This window comes from Glossina fuscipes, unplaced genomic scaffold, assembly GCF_014805625.2.
Source record: "Glossina fuscipes isolate IAEA_lab_2018 unplaced genomic scaffold, Yale_Gfus_2 237, whole genome shotgun sequence".
NCBI classification, from domain to species: Eukaryota; Metazoa; Arthropoda; class Insecta; order Diptera; family Glossinidae; genus Glossina; species Glossina fuscipes.
In genome coordinates, this window is record NW_023998580.1 from 253,777 (window position 1) to 281,640 (window position 27,864).

The following is a 27,864-nucleotide window of genomic DNA, read 5'->3' on the forward strand; positions in this document are numbered from 1 at the left end:
TGATGCCCCACTATCGTAGCCTAATTATCAGCGTTAGGTTCAACGATTTGAAAGTGGTGAATTTGATGTCAACGACAAAAAACGGCCTAGAGGACCAAAAAAGTTCGAAAACAATGAGTTGAACGGCATAATGGGCAAAAATCACCTCTAACTCTCAAAGAACATTCGAACAGTCAATCAATGGATAAATCAACTGTTTTTAGACGTTCACATGCGATGGGAAAGTTCCAAAAGGAGGGAAAATGGCGACCATACAAATTGACTGAAAACGCCACTTTGGCAATTTGTTGCAATAGTTGCCCAGGAAAACACTGCTATGGCTGGGATGAGAAGCTCTGCCGCATGCAGCCTACTCGCCAGACATGGCGCCTTCTGATTACCACTTGCTTAGTTCGATGTAGCGCGGCTGGTACGCGGATCCGCAATGTTGGAGAAATATCGTAAAATATTTTTGAAGATGATGGAAAAATTATGGTTAACGGATACGGCATATACGATTTTTGTTCATAAATGCGTTTTTCAAGTGAAAAAATGGCCAACATTTTTGCAACCTGCTAATATCACTTTTCAAAATTTGCCTACATGTACGTTTGTTATATATAAATATGTATGAAAACAAGGTTTAGTCATATTTACCCAAAGGATCCACACGAAAAATTACTTCTGGTAAGACTGGATTAAGGAAGACGAAAAGTATCCAGAATGTTGGCCACGCTGGATGTATACATTGTGAATTGTCGCTTAATAAATGCTTAAACGTAGTTTTTCCGTGAGCGTACTGTGGTGTTCTTGACTTCGCCATTCTGATCCTTTACACTGATAATACTAAAATGCGCTATCGGTGTTGTTATTCTATTTTATTGCTTTTATATTGTGGTTATCCTTATTGTCTCGCCATTCCGCTTATTATTACGCTCTTACGGTATGTAAACCTTAGTTTTTGTTACTCTGCTTTAGGTCTTTATTGCTTTACTATGTATACATACACATGTACATACCTTTGGCACTTTATTATAATATTTTTTCGAGTCTTCACGTATTTATTTTATTTTATATGTGAGTTTCGTTAGTCTCGTAGCATAACATATATTTTTTTTTTTTAAGATGAATTTTTAAATAGATTTAATATAACGTTAGTTATTTATGTTTAATTAAAAGTTGACCAGAACATCTGGGATATCTGGGAGATCTGGTTCCTATGCGTCCATTTTCTTTATACCCTAACACAGTAAGGTTGCCTTCAATAAGGTAAACACTCGTGCAAATGAGGGCATGTATCGAAGTAAAAGTTTCCTTAAAATTTAATGTTTGCGCGATATAAGAAAGTTTTCTTTGAGTACCCACAAAGTTAATTGGGCTGAGCATAAATCTTGCCTTCAAACAAAATGGAGCTTCAATCGAGTGTTGAATTGTTGATTCCAAAGTAGTTTTACGATTTTGGGCGATATAAATCGAAGCTTAGTCTTTAAAAGATATATTCAATTATAACGTATAGACCCAATCACCTTTTTCTATTCCTACTGTGTCCCTACCAAATCTAAGCCTTTATATAATAAAAAGTCTAATTTTTAGCATAGCTTTTAGTTTAACTCAGTTATATGTTGCTTTAACGTGTATGCATATTTATGTGTATTGTTCGCTCGTTTTTCAATCGCTATAAAGTTCGGTCGTTTTACAAACAAAATATTATCGCTCGTTGCTCCTGCAAATAAATAAAATTTTCAATAACTTTCGGTAGTAATAGCAAAAAACAATGGCGCAAAAAACTTACATCGTACATATACAAGCAGTTTGATACAGAAATCAAATGCACCAAATTTGGATCATGTAGATACATTTTATGCATCCCACCACACCCATTCGTAGTCAAGCGTTTTTGTTAGAGCAAACTCTACTGCTTGTACGTTAAGTGAAGGACAGGCGAACAATAATAACATTTTGGCAAAAAAATTAATTTTGGTAAACTTAACTTTAGACTCTATTTCATGTAACAGCTGTTTTTAAAAATGTGCATTTATATTGAAAGGAGATACAATTGTTGGTAGTTTTTCACGAAAATAATGAAGCGAAGTGCTGTAGCGTATCTCACCCAACCGTAAATTTCTTACTCTTTTTTTCTTCTAATAGATGCGAATAAGCATAAGTAAGAAAAAAAGGAGACGAAATGTCGGAATATATAGAATCAGTGAATATAAAGATATACTTAACTATTAACCACAAAAGGGGTCGATTACAATCGTTGAGATAGCTTTCAGCAAAGAATAAAAAGATATGACATAACAAACACATTAGCCTTTTTTACTGCAGCAACGCAATACTAAGCAGAATTAAAGAGTAAAACGACAAAAGACGTTTATGTAAACGAAGCAGATAAAGAAAACGTCTGTTACTATTATTGGTTGTCATGTTGCTAAAATACGGCTACGAAATTGGAATACAGTGTGGTACAGGTTTTGAAAGAGCATTTCACCCCAACATATGAGTAAATTTTAGAAAATTACATTTTCAATACAGGAAAACAAACAATGAGAGAAAGTTGCGCGAAAGTTTTGATGACATTAAGGCGGGCATCAAGCGATCGCATTTTTAGTGAATATTTAAGCACAATTCTGTGCAATCAATTCGTTTGCGAAGTTGCTAGTGATCGAATACAAGGTCAGTTGTTAGGAAGATAGGCGTTTGGATGAGGCAATGGGCACAAGAAAAAGGTGCAGGAGAAATACATAATTAAGACGTAACAAATACGAAATTTATATTCGATCGTGACCTTATCTTTTGTACTCATCACAGTGATCCTAAGAAGAAGGTAAATAACTATATTATCGTACTCTATAATATTGAGTGGGTGCGGTTGATTTTTTCTATTTTCAGAATGTGATGTATGCGTTATACTTTATGAAAAACACTGTTTTTGTTGCGTTAACTTCATTTTTACGAACGGGGGAATGCTCTCCATAGGTACTAGACAATTGCTCAGACGGACACATGGATAAATGAATATACGGACATGCTCCGGTACATTCTAAATTTGAAACTGCCAAGCAATTTATATATTTAGTGGATGTTTTGACGCTTGTTTTTGCGCCTCGAAAAAAGTCAAATTTTGATACTTCATAATATCGGGCACGCGTGGTTAATTTTTTCCATTTTTGTACAGGTCGCTCGTAGAGTGTACGTCCAAATTTTTCTACATTTATCTGAATGAGGGATGAGCAAAGAAGCAATTTTTTTATTTCTTCTGAAAAGCAGAGATGTTCTCAGATTACGTGGGGCTGCGCGCGTGTCCTTCGACCCACTTGGCTCATTTGCAACACGAACTCGCTTGCAAGCTTCATTTTTACGGCCAGGAGAATGTGTTCAACAGGTTATGATAAATCAACTTCAAATGGATTAAAATTGTATATAAGCAATAAAATCACGTCAGCTATGGTTAGGCGAACAGAGAAGCGATGGAGTTAAATAAAAAATGTCTTTCTTTTTTTTAGGCAAACGAATAAAACAAAATCGCAACTATCACAGCTAAGGCGACATTTTGTAAAGCCACACGTGTGGCGTGATTATACGTGCTATAACATGTACAAACAGAACATGAAAATGAAGTATCAGAAAGATTGATGGCCAAAGTTGAAAGAAATGATATTTTTTGTGATGGTCAAAAGGAAAAATCGCATTGTGGATATAATAAGAATGCGATTAACCCAAAACTAGTCATTGAAGCAATAGTGCATCCCAACTGATGATTTGTTATTTCACAAGATTGCGGTATGAAGAAATTTTCTAAAATTGGCATATCTTATATACAGATACAGACTTACTCCAACTTCGATTAAACCGTTGTATGAGGTCACACGACCAGTGCTCAGAATCACCACTGTGCCAGCAATATTTTAAAAGATTTAGTAAAAATTATCCGTGACATCCTTGGTATGCGATTTTCTAGATGACATTAAGATGATAGCCGACGACGACGCTTTACATATTGAGGGACTGGTAGGATTGTTTCTGCGCAGTACAGGATTAAATGGTGGGAAATGTGAATACATAGAAAATTCCCTCGAGTACTGCGGACATTTACAAGACAACTGAACAAAAAGGCCGCGCGTTACATGAAAAACGAGCGAGTTCGTGCTTTTCTTGATTTTATAAACTGTAACGCTCGCAGTAATATCGTGAGTTCACTGAATAAGTTGGTGCAATATGATGTAGTATTCCATTTTAATAGATGTTATGAACAACAAAAATTATACTCTCTTTTTATATCAACTTGTTATTATGGAGCTGTATATTACAGTTAGACCTCATTGGAAATAAAGGCTCACTTTCCGTAGGAATGGTTGTGCCAAAGGGTTCAAACATCGTATTACTTATTCGAAATTCAGCATAGTTAATTTTTATATCAAACTACTGTAATGGATCAATTTTTCATCACAACATAATAAAACTTAAACTTTTCTTCCCTAAAAAAAAAAAAAAATTGCTGTAACATATATAGGGCAAGATCCCAAAAATAGGCAAATTTGATACAGCGAATTTTTTTAAACTAAATTGCGGTTATAGGTTAATGTCATCATAACATATAAAAACTTAGACTTCTCCACATTACCAAGGACCAATTTCTGTGAAAATCTGTATACAAAGTAAGATCCAAAAAATACGCCGAGATGATCAAAATTTGGTCCAGTTAATTTGTTTTTGTCTTAAAATACTATTATGATCTGACTTTCATCATGAAGCAAGGAAAATTACACCTCTTTGTCATATGAACTTCAGTTTTCGTTATATAAGAGGAGGTTCAAAAAATTGTTCCAGCCGGTCGAAAGTTCTCATATCAATTTATAATGCCAAAATGCTATTACTTAGCCGCGTTTGGCGATAAACTTGCGAAAATAGGGCGCTATAGGTGGAATGGTCAAAAGAGTGGGCTGATCCAAATCATTTTCAATAGAGATCGTCCTTGGGTTAAAGCACGCCGGTGTACCAAATTTCATCAAAATATCTCAAAAACTGTGATCTGCAGCTTGAAAACATAATTACTTGGACTGGCATCGGACGGATCGACAGGCTTAGATGGATTCAGAATCATTTTTGATATAATAAAGGATAGGTCTATCTTAAGCGCTTCTGTGTATTACATATGTCCGCACAAATTTAATATGTCCTATACCACCAGTGGTTTAGAGTATAAAATATACATAATAGTTTTTTTAAGTAATACGTTATGTACGTAGTACGTGATTAAAACAAAATATTTAGAAAATTTTGATTCCGAAATTTAATTCAAAAAGTCATCGGAAAATACGAAAGCTGGGAGGGTATCGCGGCTACTTTGGAAGGAATGAAGGAATTGCTTCAAGTGAACTGTTTCTTCTGCTCAAAACCCCATTCCACACAAAACCCCATTCATATGGTAGCAAACCTTCTAAAATGTTTAAATGTTACAAAACTATAATACACTGATTAGTTCACCAAAATGTATAATAGCCAGAGCAAAGCAATAAGGCAATAAGCATTGTAATGAATTTAAATGAACTGTCGAACGTCGACACGTCGGCAACAGCGCAATTGATTAAGTCGAATTAATGTAAAAAAAAATACAGAGACTCCTGCTTATCAATAGCGATTGAGTTTGGTTGCATTTGTTGGGACCGATATGAGATATCTGACACGTGCATGTTTTTCAGATTGATAGGAAGAAAAACCAAGCGATAGTCCATGCCTTTCTTTATAATATGCAATGTTCATCTTATCTTCTATGGATTCTGAAAATCTAGTCCACAGCGAATAATAACTTCTCTGTCGTAACTAGTAATTATGTTTAGATAAAATTCCATGAGTTTAAAAACGCTTTTGAAATGTAAAATGGAATAAGTCGTAAGGGTCAGTACCTGATCGGCATTTCTTAACTATCGCTTTCTTTTAAGTAATTGCAGCTATTGTTGGTGTATGAAATGTCCTCGAATATATACAAATAATTTGCAAATAAAACTAAAAGTGTGTCCAATCGTGTGATCGGCAAACGGGAATATGAAACTAAAATTTCAAAATTTCTTGCGCAAAAACCAAGCAGTTGCCGATGTGAACGTATAAATGTTTGCGCGCATCCTTTAATAATGGCATCACAACCCGAAAAAAGAGTGCTAACTTCACAAAATTAAAAATTTGTTCGGCAGTTTTTGCGCAGAAATGTGGACACACTTAATGGAAAATTGTCTTCGTTTGCGAAGTAAACGTTCAGAGTTGGGTTTTCGTTTTTGTGTCAAATTTAAGCATAAATAAAGCAAATAAAGAAAAAAATTGATTCAAATAAACTAAGTATACATATATTACGCGTATAGAAGGTTTTTACGAAACTCATGAAAATTTTGTCTCCATTGCTGCGTTCGTCCTTGCAACATTAACGTAAAAGGAATGTGCGGTCATTTTCATTCTTTTAAGTAAGAGATAAGGATACGTTAGCGGTAAAGTAACAAACGAAAAATATGTTGAGGTTGAAAGTGTGTTGTCAAAAAGAATCATATAAATTAGAAATAGAAAAAGGAAACAAAATAGGAACAAAAGGCAGGTCATATAACTTGAGGCGATTGCTTGGTTTAAGCCGTTAAAAGGATAATACGGAATGATGAAAAACTTTAATTTACGGAATAGAATAAAGTCAGCTAAGGTGAAAATTCGGACTAAGAAAACCCATTTTGTTTGGACTATTATATTGACAGCGGATTATTCCATCTCTCAATCATCAGTTCAGCTTCAATACTTGACCACCACATCGATCTGTCTACATTTCGCAACAATTGTATAATGCTTTTGTCTCCACTAGGATTTTGCCTTGACAGATTTTTAAGGGTATTATTATAATAGAATTTAAAAAATCAAGTGTTCGTCTTTAATTTGCAAAAAAACAAAGTCATTGCACACGCCTGCTTATATGCCGCCATCCCTGCCCTAAGGTTTCCTATTAACTTTCTTTCTAATATCTTTCCGCTTATCTTGTCAAAAAATATCTCTATATTCCTTGAAAGATATTATTTTGATAATGTGTCAGCCGCTAATTTTACATAAAAATTGTCCTCTGCGTACAAAATGAGTACATTTTTACTCTTTCTAAGGAAAAATATTAAATTGCAAATGAAAATGGGGCAGAAAATTAATAAACGAACGACAGCGTCAGCAACAAAAATTCATCGTGTATTAAAAACTATTTCATTTAACACCAACAATGGTTTAACGGTGTCTGCAATTATGAAATTTGAATTTTAGGAATTTGTACAACCAAGAACAACATAATTCTGATCATGTCTCAGAGAACTTCGTTTCGCTTCGCATGTGTTTAAAATTGACCAAATAATATAAATAAAACGCTGAATGTATGCTTATTGGGATCATTTTGAATTATAACTCTCATGTAACTTTTTACTTTCTGAATGTTTGGTTTAATGCGTATGTATACGTATTACATATGTATATAGCAAAAAACTTCTAGTCGAAATAATAGAATTTAGTCTTGGATTTTTATGTGCATACATAAGTATATATATTGTTACGAAAATCCCAAATCCAGTTAATGTCAGGCGCGTCATGCAGGTGCAGGCCGATGAAAACGATTAGAGGAAAAGCAGGCCGGGATTAGAAATAAACCCATAAATTTAGGTTTAGTAACATGCTTGTAAAAATGTACGTAAATAGAATATTTGTGGAAGGGAGAGTTAGTCGGGCAAGAATATTTGAGCTGAGAGTACGGCCAAAATAAATTGTGAATAATCCTACTGTTAAGAAATATAATTGTAAATAAATAATCCTACTGTTGTGAAAGACAAAGTAGTAAAATAAAAGAACTTTAAAGTGTATTTCTCTTGATTAAAGTATCCACGATCTAGTGATACGGACTGTATCTTATAAAAGCTAATTTCATAACAATATAAATAAAACGTACATACGTCATACATATGCATACGTATACATCGCCATTTGTACATGTATATTTGCATATGTACAGATATAAAATTGGAAGAAGCCCTGAATGAGCATCGTAAACTGCAAAAAATCATTAGATTCCCATTACCTCTACTTAGGACACTTATCTTATCTGTTTACAATCGTGAAGCCAAGACCTATTTAACAGTGAAATATGCAGTTAGACAGGCAAACATTTAATAACGAGATAGGACACATACTTTCTTCAAAGCATCACAACATTAAGAGGAAGACAAATGTTTTAAATCGATCATGGGCTTATGCATATTTAAATATTTGTTTCTGACACAAAGTTTTGAGCAGTTCCTGAAAATTTTAACTAAAATGCTTTTACTTAACTGCAGGAAATATTGTCAAAAAAAAGAGAGCAGCATGTCAGAATGATCGCTACAACGTTCTGTTCAAAAAATTGAAGGAATATGTGTTTTGACAACATCTGCAGATTGAATCTCAATGCACCAACCATTCATATTGTCATTTAATATTTATTTGATTGGTAACTTGCTCCTAGTAAGCTATAGATGGTACAAAGTCAATAATAACGCATTTATGTGCTTGCATGTATTTCGATGATGCTTTTACTTGAAAAAACCATTTATTGAGAATAATACATTATATATTAAGCAAAATTTTTTTCATAATTTTTTACAACTCTTTCCCTTCCTTCTGCCAACATGGCGATACCATGAGAGAACGTATTTCGAAACCGTGTAACAGCGGAGCAATGCTGGACGGATTGAACAAGTGCTAATAAGAAGGCGCTATATCCGATTATAGGGGATACGTCCCTAAGTGACAAAGTAAGAAAATCATATATATAAAAAAATCAATTTAATTGAAGTTTTGAACATTTTGATTAATTATCTTAAGACTTAGGGAATGATTTCAAGAATTTTGTAAGTTTCTCTTTCTTGGCAGTGTTTAAAAGCTCTTTCAATTCAGACTGATACGCAGTAGTCGCATTAGCAATTTGCCTCTTAAAAATAAGACTTCGTTCCATACGGATCAATGTTCATAAAGAAATCGCCAAGCTCATTTGCCATTCTTAAACCTTCACTAAGACTTTTCAAATTGAATGTCCCGTTTCTAGTGTTTGTTGAAGCCTCTTCTTCAATAGGCGGTGAATTTAACATTTCCTCTAAGTCGGTTTCAGTCAAATCTTCATCTTGCGATTCAAGCAATCCCTGGATGTCACTTGATTCTATCTGTTCGAACCCGTCTCGTCCTATGCCATTCTCGATTTTGGCTATATTTGCAATCAAAGTTTGAACTCGCACAGATTCTTCGTCATTTTCCGCAGTCAGAGCAGGCCACAGTTTTTTCCAGCTTGACTTCAATGCATGTGGCTTCAGTTCTTCCAATGATTCTGTTATGTTTACGATTCATTTTGCTACGTCAAATTTATTCCTGCATTCCATAACATTCATATCAGGATTACATTTCATATTATCCAATATGATTTTGGAGGTAATAGAGCTTAAAGGCCTGGATTATTCCTTGGCCCATAGGTTGAAGAAAAGCCGTCGTGTTGGGAGGTAAAAATGTCACTCTTACGTTTGGATGCATAGTTTCAAGTTCGTGAGGATGGCCTGGGGCATTATCCAAAACTAGAAGTGCTTTAAAGTCGAAATTCTGCTTTTTAAAGTTTCAGCTGCAGAAACAAAACATTTCCGGAACCAGTCACAAAATATTCGCGAATAAAGAAATTTATAGCCGCGAATATGGGAATTGGGTCGCATTTTTTTAATCCGCGAATAGTGAAACCGCGAATAAAGGAAGCGCGAATAAGGAGCTTTTACTGTGTATTATAAAATTATTTTAAAGCCGGCTCATATGCGCAATCGCCCACTTACTGCATTGCGTGGTTGTTTCAGAGGTATTCTTCTTACAACATCATCACAATCTAAGATTAATATTAAGATAAATAAAGTTCGTAGTTACTTTGGCAGTGTGGCAGTCTGCATCACTCATCGTAAATGGTTATACAATATTTCCATTAATAAGCTTTTTTCAGAACCTGGCTATGAGCATTTTATTATTTTCATAGGAGACAACAAAGCAATTAATAACGGCGACACGACGAAAGTTTTACGTTTGCGTACTACCTTATATTGTGCAACGCAATCAAAAGGACTCGCTTCTGTATAGATTAGCGAATCTCTCAGTAGCAACAATAACTAGTAGACCAGATCACTGTGCCTAGTTCTAAGCCAAGTATCCCCACGGAAGGTAGGGACGAATTAAATACTAGGTTTTATTTCAATATACCGTTGACTTCAAAAGAAGACTGCAACAGAAAGCTTGGCTTGCTCCTCGGTCCGGAAATCCCGAAAGTTCCATCATGATGGTGCAATAGCCTTATCACAAAAATGGCAGTTGTTGATCAAAAAACTCCCAATAAAATGCATTTAGTTTATGAAAAAATTCTGTTTTAAATTAAAAAAATGTTCGAGGGGTTTTTTTACCTAGCCTTTTGATCAACAGTTAAACTGTGTTTCCGCGTGAGGTACTTCTTCAACCGTTTTTCTATCGTCTGTAAACCCGTTGTTTAATAAACTAGAAATTCATCGACAACCACTTGCTACAATTTCAACCGATGCTCTAAGTTAAATCGCTGAATGTCTACTACAATAGTACCATTAGCATAACAAAAGGGAAGAAAAATTCCGAATTATTATTTGAACACAATAGTACTTCACATGTTTAACGAAGTAATCATGGCAGCTCAGTAAAGAGCAGATTAGGAGCTACCCAAAAAAAAAAAAAAAATAAATAAATAAATAAATATATGTGGCGATGCATATCTACTAATCATAAATTATTTAACAAATAAAATGCCTTGATATACATGAAGAAAATCATCTCAGTCTAGTTGTTTACGAATCATTGTTTGAAGCATGCATTCTTCATTTAGGCTAGACAAGCGAATCTCTAAAACGCTGAGGTAGTCGTAGGCCAGCATATATTTTATCGACCACATATTTGCTTTGTAGCATAAAAATATGTTTAGTATACATTGAGGATCGGTTAATGGTTGTGCCAATATACAATCGCGCGAATTGTTTTAACTTTAGAGAGCGTTCTACATTTGAAGGTCTAAATAACAAGTTTGAAATAAAATGCAAACAATATGATGTCTTTGTATTATTTTAAAAAGCAGTAAAAATGAGTTGTGGCTTTTAATGTCCGAGAACGTCAAAAGTAGATAAATGGCAAAATCAACTCACAATTACACGCTTATCTCATGTCAGCTGACTGTTATTATTATAGGGTGAATTTGAATTTAAAACAAAAACATTATAGTCGGACAACGCCGACTACTACTACTTATTCACTCGTTTGATAATAATTCTCCAAAAATGACGCAATATTTTCACGCAAAGCCTTAATTGTCGTGAAAGCCTGCATATTGGAAGTTTACATTTTTTCTCCTTACAAGAGATTGCGTTTCGTGCCAGCACCTGTATATATGCTGGGGTCCGAAAAACAGACTTATGTGATTCAAATTCACTACCGTTAATTCTTTGGTGAAACGCTACAATGAATTAATTTTTATCATAAAATATTAAAAATTAACGCTTTTACCTAGGAGACATTTTATATGGAGCAAGTATGAGATATATCCATGCGGTTCCAATTTGGTCGACTCAATTTTTTTTTTTTAATTACTATCATAAACGAGTTTTCGTCACAAAGAAATTAACAAACAGACTTTTTTTGTCACCTAAGACTTCTTTATATGCGGTGGTATCCCAAAAATAGACCTACGTCCAAATTCCGTAAGGTAGATTTCTTTATTAATTAGCTATTATGAGCTAATTTTCACAATAAAATATTATAAATTCGACCTTTTCACCAGGTAAAGATTCAGTTTCCCTAACTATGCTTACATCAGAGCCACTTAAGCCAAAATTACATTTGAAAAATTGTGGTTTAAAATTAAGAACCACCACGAACGTTGCAGAACATGTTTTTGATTAAGGGTAATCGGGCGGTATGCGCTGATATCAGAGAAATATTTTTGTAGAATTTTTGATTTTTGTCTGTTATAAATTACAAATATAAGCAATTCTCTTTTGGCCCATTTCGGCCTAAATTCACACCCGCAAGGTGACCATTCAGTGAAAATAAATTGTTCCAAATCCCTGTCTTTGTTTAAAGAGGCTAGAGAGAGAGGTGCGCTAATCAAATCTTACATCGTTCTAAGTACATAACGCACATCTTCATAAAAGAGATAACAACGTCACATATTTACGACGTTTAGAAGAAAAATTACCAAAATAAGTGTATACGTAAACTCTTGGATACATTCCATATAGCTTTTCGCTAATTACTGTTGAAAAATAAAGAAATTGCTGGCGTATTTTCAAGTCACAAGAATTTTCAGTTAATAAAAGCGAGTTTTTGAGTGAGCCGTCTCCCTCTTCACACTTACTATACGAAATACACCCAATTGTTTTTGCAATAGTGAGTGTTTCAAATGAAGGAAAATTTGATGATTTATACTGACATTTACGCTCATTCATTTCATTCACGATTGAAGGTATCTTAATTTTACTATCATCCGTAAAATATTTAGAGATATATTTCTTGTTAAACACAGCTCCAAAGAACAAAACTGACTTCATTTTTTTTTTTTTTTTATTTATTTATTTATTCCACTTATACAAGAAACTCAACTAAAACAAAATAGCAGTCGAGTTCAATTGACTCTTAAGTAAATCTTAAAATAATTTAATAATAAAACTTAGTATAAGTACAATAAAACAAATAAGGAGGAAAAAAAAAAGCATGTACACAATTAGCATAGAGCCACACCCACAACCGATACAGGACCAAATTGCAAGTGAACCCCTAAGCCATCGCATACATGCATAAGCTTGGCAACCGATAATTGTTAACAACAAATTAATTTTCGACTCATAATGACAAAATCTAAGGTTAAATCAGTTTAAGTACGACATAGGTAAATCGCGCTTGTTGAGCAAAATTGCTTTAATGGACTTTAAAGAGTCCGTTAATGAGAATAGATGATAGACATCATTTAGGTTCTTGCAAACAACTCTGAGCGGGTTAAACAGTTCAAAGTTATATTTGCATTGACTAAGCTTTATCAACATAAAGTGCCTAGAGAAGCGGTTAGGGACATTAAAGCAAATCTCACGAAGTAATGCGGGCGAATCAATTGCACCATTTATTAATTTGATTAGGAAGGAAACCCCAAGAACAAATCTACGTTTCTCGAGTGACGGTAAGGATAACAGAAGCAACCTATTTTCATAGGGTGGAAGAGGGGAAATCGGGTCCCAACCCAAATTCCTAAGGGCAAACAGCAAGAGTTGCTTTTGTATAGATTCAATTGAACCTACGTAGCATCTATATGAAGGAGACCACACAACAGAGGCATACTCAAGAATAGGTCTAACCAAACACGTGTAAAGCCTTTTAGTAATGTAAGGATCATCAAGCTCTTTGGACCACCTCTTTATAAAACCAAGAGCGGACCTAGCTTTGCTTAACGAGGACTCAATATGCAAATTGAAACGTAACCTATAATCGAATAGAACGCCTAAATCAATGAACGAATCGACGTCTTCAACCTGTGCGAATCAATGAAGTATTGGGTACTAAACGACTTCCTTCTTAAGAAAGAAAGCTTCTTACATTTATTTAGATTTAGCTTCAGAAGATTGAGGGAGCACCATGCAACCAAATTGTTCAAATCACTTTGAAGATGATGTGATTGCGATTCTACGGAAAAAGAAGTAAACAGTTTCACATCATCAGCATACATTAAAATCTTACTGAATTTAATCACGGAGGGCAAATCATTGATGTATAGATTAAATAAAATAGGTCCCAAGTGGCTACCTTGAGGTACGCCAGACGTCACGGGAAATTCATCCGAGGTAATGAGGTTAAACAAAACCCTGAATGATCTACCATACAGATAAGAGCTTAACCATTCAACTAAGAAGAGAGGAAAGCCAGAGGTCTGGATTTTAAATCTAAGAAGTCTATGATTAACCATATCAAACGCCTTGCTAAAGTCGGTGTAAATGACATCAGTGCGAGAACCACTAGAAAAAGCCTTGAAAACATGAGAAGTAAACTCCAACAGATTGGTCACCGTAGATGTTCCCTTTCGAAAACCATGGTGGAAAGGAGAAATATACGATTTCATGGAAAAGGCTATATGCTGAGCCACAATTCGCTCGAACAGTTTAGGTAAGACACTCAACTTGGCGATGCCTCTGTAGTTCTCTACAAGTTGCCTACTACCACTTTTGTGAATAGGAATAAGGAAAGAAGTCTTCCAACACAAAGGGAAAACACCTAAATTCAAAGACTTATTAAAAATCTTTGAGATAACATCACAAAGCTCGCCAGCACAAGATATAAGTACACATGAGGGGATCCCATCGGGTCCAGGCGAACAATTATATTTCAGAGAGTTCAATCCTTCAAAAACGTCATTTTCCGATATAACAAAGTTAGGAATTGAAACCGAATTAGAAATCGAATATGGATAATTTTCCGATAAATCAAAATTGGCAGTTGAAAAGTTCTGTCGGAAGTATTCCGCAAAGAGATTTGAGGATTCAAAATCATCCGAGGACTCGGAGCCATTAAAAGACACAAACGACGGATTTATGGAGATTTTTCTTTTGGAATTAACGAACTTAAAAAAGTATTTAGGGTTAGAAAACAAGGAGGATTTAACAAACTGAAGGTATCTGCAGTAGTATTGGCGGTTGAGGGAATTAAATTTATGCCTTGCAACAGAGTAAGCGAAATAGTCGAAAGAAGAACCACTTTTCGAAAATTTTTTGAACAACTTGTTTTTCCTATTCTTGTAGTATTTAATTGTCTTATTAAACCACGGGGGATCCTTACTTCGAGGACGGGACTGCTTGATCGGAACGGATGCAGAAATAGCTTGATTTAATACATTGTAGAACGACGACAGTAAGCTATCAATGCTTCCCTCAGAGAAATCGAGCACAAAATGAGAAAGATGTGATTTTAGTATGGAAACATTGATTTTATGGAAATCATAACGTTGATATGAAAAATTTGAATTTGGAACGTTATAGAGGTTCAACAAACCAACATACTTGTAATGAAAGGAAACACCCAATGCTGGATGATATGGATCCTCAGGTAAACTAAACGGAAAACAACGATTAACGCAAACCTCAGGAAAATTTGCAAAGCAGAGATCAAGAAATCTCCCATTACAATTAGGGGTACCATTGTATTGAACTAAATTATTATCAAATAATTCATTGAAGAACACAACGGCTTTATCAGATGTTGAGGAAGGAATCAAACAGCCAGAACAATCACTGTAAAACCAATTGACTTGAGGCAAGTTGAAGTCACCCAACGCAAGGACTATATCGGTAGGTTTAGATTGCTTGGCCACTTCACAAATGAGGGCGGCCTGTTTCTTATATACAGAGATATCCGAATTTGGGGGAATATAGGAGCAGGTCAAATATAAGTGTTTGTTAGGAAATTTCACTCGAATGGCGATAAATTCAACATCGGGAGTAGTTGGAAATTCAAACGAATAGGTGGGGAGTGCCGTAGAAATAGCAATTAAAACACCACCACCATTGCGATACAAACGATCGTTTCTGAAAACTTGAAACGAATTATGGAAAAGTTCCGACGAATGTAGAACTGGCTTCAGCCATGTTTCAGTGAAGACCGACTCAGCCGTAGCAGAAACACTAACATTATTTGTAGCCTTTAGGGAATCGCTAACTTGCACCAACGAAACCGACTTAGGAGGTGACGAACCACACGCTACGCTACGCGTTGAGACTACGTTAGCTGGTGAGGAAGATGACTGCGAAATATACCGACATTCATCAAACCTAGTCTTGATTAATTCAAACTTCTCCCACACAGAGCCGAGATTTTTGCTCAAATCTGAGAAACAATTTCTCGTCTCCGTGAAGAGCTTGTAGAAATCAATGTCCCGCTTTCTACAGTCAGGACATGACCATCGTAAACCTTTAGAAGGGTCAAGGACTGCATCAGCAGCACGGCCGGTAATACCAGCACACTTTGCATGTCCGAAACGATCACACAACCAGCAAGAAATGAATCGTTCAGATTCAGGGCCAGTTTTCGCACGACATGGAGTAAATAAACAATCCATGTCCATTGAAAACAAAATAAGTAGCTTATGAAGGAAAAAAAACGAAAAAGAAAAACAAAAAAAAAAAATAATTTTTCGACGGCACAAATTTTCAGGAAAATTAAAGCAAATTTCTCACTTCCCTGCCCACTGTAAATATAGAGCGAAAACTAACGGAAACTGTAAACACAGATTAAAAGGCAAAAAGAGAGACTTTTTACCAAGAGTTCAATTGTTGTTTACAATAAACCAAAATGATTTTTTCACATAAATGGTTAATAAATTCATATACAATAAATTCACACTTTATTCTTTTAGAGAATTTTTTTAAATTTAAACACGAATAAAGCAAAAAGTTAAGAAATTCAACTAAAAAATATTTTAATATTTGTTGATAGAATAAAACGCGACTACAAGACACGCGCAGAGTTGCCAAACGTTAATACAAGAAGAGAGCTCCTATTCCTAACTAAGACACAACAAGCAAAACGGGAAAGTGAGACAGAAAATCCCGATAGGTCACAAACGCACAACGGAACATAAAAGGGCCGGAAATACCTACGAGAAGGCAGAACATAAAGTCTGTTATTTGTACCGATATTTATGTATATATTTACATTTTTCTATAGCACGCACCAGGACATGCAGGCAGGATATGTTAAGTTAGTGCTGACGTGTGTAACACCCAGAAGGGCTTAAGATAGGCCCACCTTTTGTTATAATGATCGATGCAGAATCATTTTCTAAATTGATCTACCATCATCATCATTATGCAAAATTCCAGAATTACGAAAAAATGTCCAATTTTATATTAACGGCAACCAATGGCTCTACAATTAACACATATAGTAAAAAACTCCTAAATATTAATTTCTCGACGAGAGTTTCCTCTTGTATTTTTAATTGCGAAGCAATAGCAGGCGACGCTTTTCTAATTAAATACGGCTTACTTGTAGATATAAAGATTCTTTGACCAGTTTGTCCTTCAATGCAATAGCACAAGTCGAAAATGTTACTCTTCACAAATTACTTTCCCATCAAAGGTGTTCTTATGTTTGTCAGCGCAGGCGACTTCATACTATATATTCAATGTCAAAAATCTACAGTATATAAACTCACAAATCGCCAGTGGAAAAATTTATGTACCTAAGGGCAGATTTGTGAATATCTATTTAGATGTATTATTATTATTATTATTATTAATTTCGCCACAGAAATAAATTCTAAGACTAAACTCTTAAAAGCACTAGCATCTAAGGCTATCGGCTTCTATTTAGATGTAATTAGCTATCGACGTCTAAAAATCAAGAGCTTACGGTAAGTGATGGCTTCACTCGCTGGCTCAAAGCATATGCGCTTATCGATTTAAGCTGTCGCTTCAGACTTCCGCACAAATTATATCACGCGTATCGATGAAGCTTTATAAATTGCCAGCGATCATGGTACAGATTTTACTTCAAAACTTTTTACTGAGTTTGTTAAATATTTGGGTGTCAGGTGAACACTATCTCATCTTACCATCCCCAGTCAGATGGCATTGTTGAGTGATTCCACAGGCAACTTCAAGCCGCAATTTTAGCTAGAGAACTCTATAAATGGGTTGGTGAAACTACTACCCTTCCATTAGCTGTGACATCGGTATATAAGGAGGACATTTCAGTCACCCCAGCCGAAATGGTATGCGGCCGAAACGTTAAACTGACTGGAAAGATCACCACGCTAAGTTTCACAACAATTGGACCAATCCGATTTTGCAAACAAAATAAGAGAATATTTTAAAAATGTCTATTCCGGTAACGAACATCACAAAGATCTGACATTGGGATTCTTGTCTTAAAAGATCTCAAAGAGTGCAAAATCGTTTCTCTTCGCATAATATTCAAAACGCACCTTATAAAGTTATGGAAAAGTAAATACAGCTAACACTGTTACAATATTTTGAATCGATCGGCTAAAACCAGGATTGACAGAAAACAAAACTAAAGGTACTCCACACAAGACACATGTTGCTTTCAATTTATTCGATATAAATTCTTGAAAACGCGGAATACTGTTGGGTATTATTACTATTATTATAATTATTATTATTACAATACACTTCGCAAGTTTTGGAATAACTTAATGAACTGTATTATACAAACGCATTTTGGCTCAACGATATTCGGAAGGGCTCCGATCGGACAATTTTTTCCACCATTCCCTTTATAAAGCCTGATTTCATTGTATAAAAATTTCGAGACTCTAAATTGATGTCAAAAATTTAATTCATATGGGGAAATTTTTTGTACTCCCTGCCGTATAACTGTTCCTGCCAAAGCTTAATGTTTTTATGGTAAAATGGTATAATTTTAAATGTCCCTTAGTAAAAATTCGTTCATAATAATAGTTTGATGTATTGAGGTTCTAACGTAAAATAAGCTTTTATCTGCCAAAAATTTTTAATTTCGGATATTTTACGATGAAACCTTAAAACATATTATTGGACATCTTTGCATACAAGGATTCTCATGGGAACTAAACTATCACATGTTAATTTTTAATATTGTTAATGAAAACTGATTCACAGTGATAATGTAGCGTAAACAAAGCTCTCATGAAAGCAAGCCTCCTACTGCGACAAAGTCAAATTTGTAGTTTCTTATGGCGGAAGAATCTGAAATCCATGAAATCAAGAGAGCTAAGTATGCTAAATCTTGAACACGTTAATTTACGTTTTGAGTATCTTTCATGAAAATTATGGATTTACATAAAAATAATGTATGATTTTTGGCGTATTACTGAGGAAATGAGCGCATGACTGTGTTAGGCGAAGTGGAGCAAGCCTTGTCAACCTTGTTCGGCTACAATGCCCTTAACTTAATTTAAATTGATTAAGATGTAGAAAAGGTGGACTTAAGACTACACTTTGGATTTATTTAAGAATAAAATAATCGTGTTCCATCTTTTTCATTTAACCTAGCAATGAAATACAAACGCATACGTAGGTAAGTGGTAATATCGTACTTATTTGTCGTGAATTCAAGTCGACACTGGGTACAACGGACTCAGCAAAAATCCGGCAGTTGATCTGCTTCGATTGTATAAATTCTGATGTCGTTTCAGTATATAATTCTAGTCCTCAATAAGAAAATGTAAATAATTGAAAATAAAATTCAGGGAAAATTTTCTGCATAACTTATTTCTCCACATGTGTTATTCGCAATGAAATTTTTTGCGTTTTTTCTTCGTCATCATATTCGTTCCAAGATGAAAAATTCAGTAGTATCAATGTCACTTTTTTGTGACATCTTTTTAATAATCGATTCCTTTATTAAATAAAACGTTTTCCCACCAACGTTCCGTTACCAGTTTTGACTAAAGTATGTGCGCAGTTTTTATTAATCTAATATATGTACTAAATTCAATAATTAAATTTTCTGTTTACATTTCCCGGCAACGTAAAAAACGAGCTATTAAAAGTTTTGAGGATTTATTTCTGCTTACGTTTGCTTTTTAATAAGTGTTTATGAGTATAAAAACTTAATATTTTATCTCATTAATGTTCACTACTGTAATATTATTTTTAGTTGTGCCAAAAAAGTTATTTTTTTTAATTCGTTGAGTGCTTTCTGAAATTGAGAGAAATAATTTTAGAGCGGATTTTTCATTCCTTTAAATATGGAAAGTTTTCACACTATCCCTAGGGCATCACAAATATTCTTGACTAAATTCTCCTAACCGCGCACTATTGAAGCTGCTGCGTAAGAAAGAGCAGAATATTGAAATTTTGTGATTATTATTATATGCTTTCACCAAATCATACATTTATTTCCTATATTTAACTCCTACTTATGGTATTTGAGACCAACTAACGTTACGTCCATTACTGAACTGAAAATGTTCGCATATGTTACAATTTTCGTCAACGGTCTTCGAATTAATTATCATTCATCTAATCACGAAAACTAAAACTGTCATTGTACATCTATTTCCATAAAGAAAAGAAAGAAAGAATTTTCTTTTGTACATTTACTGTGTGCTTTTTCGTTCGCTTTTATCGCAAAAAAGATAAATAAGGTTTACACCCATCACAACACATAAAGTCATTTTAAAACCGCTATTCAGCCGACTTAACTTTAGTTTCAAATTATTTCCAAAATTGCACCGAAAGTAACAAAAGATTTGTAATTCGATGGTATTAATAATCAACACCAAAAACTCCATTCCAAATTTTTTAATTTCGTGCCAGAAGCACTGACAACTTTCGGTCGCTCCCAGACTCATATCCATTGAACCATTGTTTTGATGATGCTACACTAACCTATTATTGCTTGTAATAGTTTCGAAATAAACAAAAATAACTCCTAAACAAACGTAACAAAGAAGTAAATTTCCAAGGAAAAAATTTCATTTAAGCAATGAACATTACATACAACGTATCATAAAATGTGCAAATATTCTGTTAAGTCAATAAAATAATATTGAAACGCTTAAAACGCTTAAAACGCTTTCTCCGCCTAAGAAGTACGCCCGCTTCGCCTTTCGAGTATAATGAATTCTTCGCAGAGAAAACCATACGAAAAACTTATTATATTTGCAGGAATATTCTTCGTGTTTGGCATGTTATAGAACAAGAGTTTTTTGCGTAGGTATGCACTGTTCTGAACTAAAACAATTGTTCCTAAAAATTGTACAAAAAAATTGAATATACTGCGGTAGACGGAACGATACGATATCAAATCACTCGGTGCCACAGAGTTGAGTGTACATACTGAAACATTACAAATTGTTTCCCATATATAAGTAGCAATCTTTGATAGCACTCATAGCAGCATTATTACCCAAACAATTTTTAGTGACAAGTAGCTCGTGGCGTTACAAATTTTATTTTCGACTCACGATATAATTACAATTTTTTTTTATATAGCGTTTGTGTGTAAGATATTCCTTTATGTGCACATGTATTTGTGGAACGATAGACTAAATGCAAGTAATAATATGCTTTAGCTTTTTTAGGTTAATAAATTTTGCGTAATTAAGTCACCAAAAAGAAGAAAGAAAGTACAAAATTCGTAATATAACTTTGAAGGCATTTGTTTTACATCTCCATACATACTGCTTTTTATATTTATGATATTTACTATGTTATTATATTATATATTATTATATTTTCTATATATGTATACATAAACATCGCATGTCAACCCACTATCAACACTAGTTAACGGTTTTAACGCTCGACAAGATGAACCGTTAAATAACATGAACTTATTTTTTTCTTGTTTTTCGAACGTTTTTCCAACGTTGTTCACGTTTATGTTTCGATTTTCTGTCACTTATCAATATTTGGCATTGCGTCTTTTAAGAAACTTCATCCAATAAATGTTTCATGCGCAATTTTGTGTTTTTAAAATAATGAAATTTTCGTTTTGCGCCACGAGAAAAAAGAGAAATGGAATATCTACATATCTCGTATACTTTGTACTTGAGCACAGGCACAGGCACTCTTAAACAATCGCCTACTTTTCACAATATTTCAGGATAAAAACATAATAGTCGGGAAGGTATTACCTACTTTTTAATTATTGGAGTTTATTTTCTTGAAAACCTCGTCTGTGGTTTTGTTTTATAAATAATGCAATTATTTAAATAAGGGACAATTACGCACAAACCGTGTGTTAGTTTTAAAACACATTCTCATTCCTTGCGAGCATCTTTTAATAGACGCGTTCTTCGAAACTAATCCGAATTCGTGCTGCCAACGTATCCACTGAACCCGTTCGACTGAAGGCGCCATGAATAACTTTGTGTAAAATATCCCCAATACGGTGGAGGTAATGCCAAGCGTACTTTTTCTCTCTCTTTCTATATAATTGCGAGAAAAATATGGAGGGCTTGCATTTCTTCATTTGATTAATGCGCATATTCTTTTCTCTTGGTTTTATTAAAAGGTTCTGGGGTGGCGAAAATTTACTTATGTCAAATAAAAAAATTTAAAAACAAATTATATTAAAAAAAGAAAGACCATCGTTCTCTTAAACTCTCAGAAAGTACATTTTAACTTTCTTGCCAAATTTAATAATTCAATTTCAACCATTGTACAGAACTATTTCATTCAACGAGCAAATGTATAATTATTCATTTTCATAAGTTGTTAGCGTTTCCACTCTTTTGTTTTTTTTCAAAACGAACAGTTTTTGCATAAATCTAGGTGTATTGTTGTCAATGATGCTGCTATGCAAATTTAAGAAATGTGTATATCCGTTTGCCAATTTTTTGGTTTTCGATGTGGTTAGAATGTTGCGTTTGATTAGTAAGAGACAACACGTACGGTTAAAACGTTCTCCCAGTCATTTTATGGCTGTTATACAATAAGTCAGTCGAGATTAGGTAATAGCAGACACGACGATATACATAGATATTCGAATATTTTGTTTCAACGCTTTTTTCAAAATTGAGATTGGGAAATTTTTGGGTACATTTTATGTATCCGTTATTAATAATAACAGTGAAGCTGTTAATTAGCAGCTATTTGATCGATTGCGCTTTAATTCTAATTGTTTGTACGTACACAGATTGTGTTAATAGTTTCTTAATATGACGTCGCGTTCTTTCAAATCTTTGCAAACTAGAAGCATATACTTCTATAAACATTTCAATTGAATATGGACTAAGGTAGGCATATAAAGGTAATGTACAATAAAAGAGCAAACAGCACGTCTTTTTGCAACGAATATACAGTAAGTTTTATTGATACTAAATTTATTCGCTCGACAAAAAGTAAACGCAAAAATGAAAATTATATATTACTGTTTTGTACTACTAGAAAATATATATTAGAATATAAAAAAAAAAGAAAAATGTTGTTCCAGAAGATAAAAAAATTAAATAGCTTCGACAACTTTAAAAACATAGCGTTACTAATATTAGTGTTTTTTCATATAAGGAAGGATGCGAGGAAAAAAATCAGCGTATTATTAAAGATTAATATTTGGCGGAGGTATCGTTTTTGCTTAATAACGTCGTTTAAACGTTTTGACATATTTTGTATAATTATGCTTGTGTAGGAAACAGGGATCTTACTCCATTATAGTCTTATAGTCTGTTTTGCAGGATTAGAACTCCAAGTTCTCCCATATCACTGGTATTATTAAGAAAAATTAGTGGCGATGCCCACTACATCTATTTTATAATTAATCCGTTTCTACATCAGATACAATAAAAAATAGTTTTAAACATTCTGTCTTGTTTGCTTTATGATAAATAAGCATAAACCCTCAAAAATTGAAAAATTAAATACTTGTAACTTTTTGCGGGTATGTCCGATTATTTTCATATTTGTACCCAAGGAGCAGAGTGTTTTGTAAAGTAAATATGAAAAATTTGATCCTTCCAGCCTCGATAACTTCTTCCAACTTTCTACTCTGCAAACGTTTGAAAGAGCAAACTGAAAAACGGCTGCGAATTAACACTGGTACAGTTAACAGATACGCTAGGAGTCCCCAAGAATATCCTGGTCTCAAATGTTGGAACATCTATGTATTTTGTTGTCTTTGGTAGCAGCTGGTGTTGCAATAGTTTTACATAAGCCTTATTGCTTTCTCAACTAATGGTTACTATTCTAGGTATACTAAAAGACAGAAAATTCATACATAAGTGCTTAAGATACCTTAAAGAACCTAGGATATGAGCTTTAAACATGTAATTAACATTTTAAAAGCCGCGAAAGATTGAAACATGAAAAAATTCCTAATCATTCAAAAACCAGTTGAATCAATCCATGAGTACTCTACAATTGCTTAAAAACCGATAAATGCGTACTTTTTCCCGACTAACACTCTCAAAATACATATCTAAATATGTATTCAAACGAATAAAAATTTTTCTATCTATGTTTCAAAGAAAAGTAAAGCCATATGTGAAAGTGTACCAATTTTATTTTAGCTAACTTATATTTTGATAACATATCGGCGAGACAATATATAATATATTTTCGCACAGTACTAAAAAAAAGCCTGGTAGAGACATTTACGTTCGTATACTAGCGATTGTGAAATAGACTTAATAATCGTACAGACGACCTTCTTATTTCAGGCGACGGTGATACATAGGACCTAAAGTCTTAAATAAATAGGATACGCATCCTCTATAAATAAATAGGGAAATGTTTTTTTATTTCAATCAGAAAAAATACACATCGAAAATGAATGAATAATTACTTCATCACATAACAGCAGAGAGCTGTTACTAGTGTTACATTAGCAGACATTTGACTGCGTACTCTTCCATTGTCATTGTCAGTATGAGCAAAAATTCGGAGTTTCTCGACACGTCGTGACTTTGTATCAAATGTTTGTGAAGCAAGAGCAGCTAAGTGCGTACACAGAATTATATACAAACTGGGAAGACCCAAAAGTCGTCCCCCGTTTTGGCCTCATGGGTTCTCCATCTCTGGTGGGGTGAGGAGAGAAAGTGCGAGTTTAAGTTAGAGAGTAAATTAGCATAGGAATAGATTACGAATAATATAAGAATAGGGTAGAGATAGATTAAGAATAGGATAGGAATAGGTTAAGATTAGAATAAGAGTAGAAAAGGAATAGAATAAGAATAGAATATGAACAGGGTTAGGATATAGAATAAGAATAGGTTAAAACTAGGGTAGAGTAAATAAAATAAGTTAGAGTAATTGAGAGTGAGTTTTAGTTTGGGAGTCTCGGTTTAGAGTCGTTGAGAGTTAGTCTTCGAATAATTAAAAAATTGAAGAGTGAATATTATAAAATTGAAATGTGAATATAAATTTTCTTGTGTTTTCCTGGGCCGCTGAGCTGCCCCAGCCCCAGAGAATGGGCCGAAAGGCCCTCACAAGTGGCGCCCAGGCAAGGACCTTTATTTTAGAAATCGGGAGTGAAGTTTGCAGTGAAAAACAAGAAACACAAAAGAGCAGCCGACGTCACCATTGAACAAAAATAAAGATTTTCATGTCAATTCATGTAAAAATAAGCAGAACCGCATTGGACAAACAAAAAAGAAAAGTAGAAAAAAGGAAAACTTAATGAAAGAAAATATAAACGAGAAATTTTGTAATAATTCCAGTGAAATATTTTCAAGCATTATAAAAATAAGGTGTCTAAATTTTGTTGATTATATGTCTAAACAAAAACAAAAAACAAACAACAAGTAATTAATCTAAATAAGGGATGAAATGCATTTTGCTTGAATCGCATGCAAAGGCATTAATCTGCACCATTGGTAAGACCAAGTACAGAAAACATACGAAAATCGAGCACGCAACAACAACGCCGATCATTCAAAGGCCCATAAGAGCCTGTTCAAAATAAAGTACCGAAAGGTCATCGCCGAAAATCCGCTGAACGGCAAAAAACCACAGAGGAGCGAATTAGTCGTGGTCGACAAAATGACTGAGAGTACATGAGAGCGTTAGAAAAACGGTGGCAAAAGAGTGCGAGTCGGCCGCAAGAAATTTTTAACGCCAAGGGATACAATGGAAAAGAAGTCAAAAGAGAAAAAACAAAAATATAATAAAAGTTGGAAAAATTACCAAAATTAACAAAAAAAGCCGACAGAACATTTCAAAAGTTCAAATTAATGGAATAAAAAACAAAAAACAATTACAAACGCTGCAAACAATTTGACTCAAAAAGTGCAAAGTGGATAAAGCAAAAGAAAAAATATAATAAAAGTCGGAAAGTTCCCAAAATTTACAAAACCCAGAAAAAATTTCAAAGGTTCAAATTAATGGAAAAAAATATATACAAAACGCAGCAGAAATTAAATAGGACCTATGAAAATCAGAAATGTTCCTATCAACAACTACTGCAACAACAAGAAAGAGTCCAGATAATTACATTAGAATGATCTCTAAAGCAAGCTGAAAAGAAAACAAACAACGAAAGAAAGAAAAAACGCAAAGAAAAAAAGGACAAGCCAATGTCAATTGAAACTACAAAAAAGGAACACAAGGGAGTGAGAGGAAAGCAACAATTAATCATCTCGAAAACCCGAATCAAATTTTTCTTGAGGAAAACAAAAATCCCAGCGAATAAAACAAACATTCTAATTTATAATAATAAATAACACAAATGCTAACGTTTTTTTCTTTCAGGTGCCCGCGCAAGTTCATCAAAAAAAAAAAGCGGCGTATGCCCGAGCCAACAGCAACAACAGCAACACCATTATTAGTTCCATCACCATTCTGCTCATCAGCAACGGCCACAACAGCAGCAGCAAGTACAGTAGCAGGCAGGTTCGGTGCACTTAAGCCACCAAACAACTGCCAACCAACCTTCAACGCATTCCGATCCCCACCCGCAGCAACAGCAACAATAACAAAGTAGCAACAACGGGTATTGCCGCCTCTATGCAACAAGCACCCATCAAACGGCAATAACAGGTAGAACAAGGAAAACACAAGTTTGAAACAAAGATTTCAAAAAAAAAAAACAAGAGGAAAAGAAAAACTAAGAGGGGAATTAACGACCGATAGCGAAGTACTTTCCCTTTTTTTAATAGAAATTAAATTATACCCGACCAGCAAACCAAATACTACCGCGATCCACGCAAAATAATAGCATCATAATGGGAGTTGATGCAATAATCAGAGAAAAGCTAGTAGAATAGGAACGCTCACGAGTAACGAAAATTACTAATAAAACAAAGAAAAGAAAATATTTAAGCGCGAAATTCGTGAAATAAAAAGTAAATAATCATTTCTAAAAGTGAAATTCCTTACGCAAATATAAAATTGTCCTTATTATGTTGATATTATTATTGTACGTCATATGTATGAGCGTTCATGAGCACAGCATATAGGATTTTGCCAATGCAAACAAATTTCTAAACGATCGATTTAGTTGCGAAAGAAGTGATAGGAAGACTCGGAGGATAAACAAAATATAATAGTAATACCATGAGAAACCAATATGGGCAGCCATTCAACGTTAAATGGTAGGGTAAACGAGAATAGCTTTAATTAGTAGTAGATTTTAATTTAAAGAAAGAAAACCAAAACACCCAGGAAGATCATTGGAAAACATTTTCCGTTCACAGAAAAAAAAAACAATATATAAATATATAGTTACGTCTTTAGTTAACCAACTAAACGAACACTACCGGAATCCACGCACAACAATAGTGGCTTAGTAGAAATAAACGTAGTAATTAGAAAAAAGAATTAAACGAAAATTAATTAAGGGGAAAAGGAAGAATATTAAAATTTCATCCAGCCAACAAAAAAATTAGATCTTAGATCAGAATTTTTACAAAGAATTAATGTGTACTAAAACTATAGCGCGGAACTTGGAAAGGTACGAAATTGGACGCGAATGCAACAACCGTAATTACTGCGTAGCGCTTATCAAGCGGCCTATTAATATCAATTTATTTTTATTTGTAATCAAATTCTGATGAATTGTGAAAATTGACATTGCAAAAATCTAAAACGAGAAGGTAAAATAACAGCAGTGAGTGATAAAATAAATATAAAGAAAAAAAGATAATAATAATGCTATGGGAAACAAAACATAGGCTGCCGTTCAGTGATAAATAGTCAATTAAATAATTACAAGTATAGCGAAGTCCCTTCCTTCTTGAAGAAAAATTATATAATACACACCCCAAGATATAAGTTTTTTGGGGAAAGAACCTGAAAGTGTAATGTCCCATGATTTTGTTTTTAAAAGAATTTCTCGGTTACCAGTTCTAAGAAATGTAACGGCGAATGGCATACATTCCCCGTCAGGAGG

The 27,864-nt window shown here is 34.0% G+C and overlaps 1 protein-coding gene across 7 annotated transcripts in view; it reads right to left on the reverse strand.

Moving 5' to 3' along the window:
• The window catches only part of LOC119642613, a 143,149-nt gene extending 121,261 nt beyond the window's left edge, over positions 1 to 21,888 (reverse strand). For 2 of the 7 annotated variants that reach the window (XM_038041806.1, XM_038041805.1), the window contains exon 1: positions 637 to 2,166. In XM_038041806.1, the coding sequence (XP_037897734.1) occupies positions 637 to 802 (166 nt within the window). In that variant the 5' untranslated portion in view covers positions 803 to 2,166. Of the gene's footprint in view, positions 1 to 636; positions 2,417 to 21,677 lie in introns of those variants that run through there. The other 5 variants (XM_038041803.1, XR_005248095.1, XM_038041808.1 and 2 more) reach the window with 5 other exon arrangements.
• Positions 21,889 to 27,864: the final 5,976 nt, after the last annotated feature.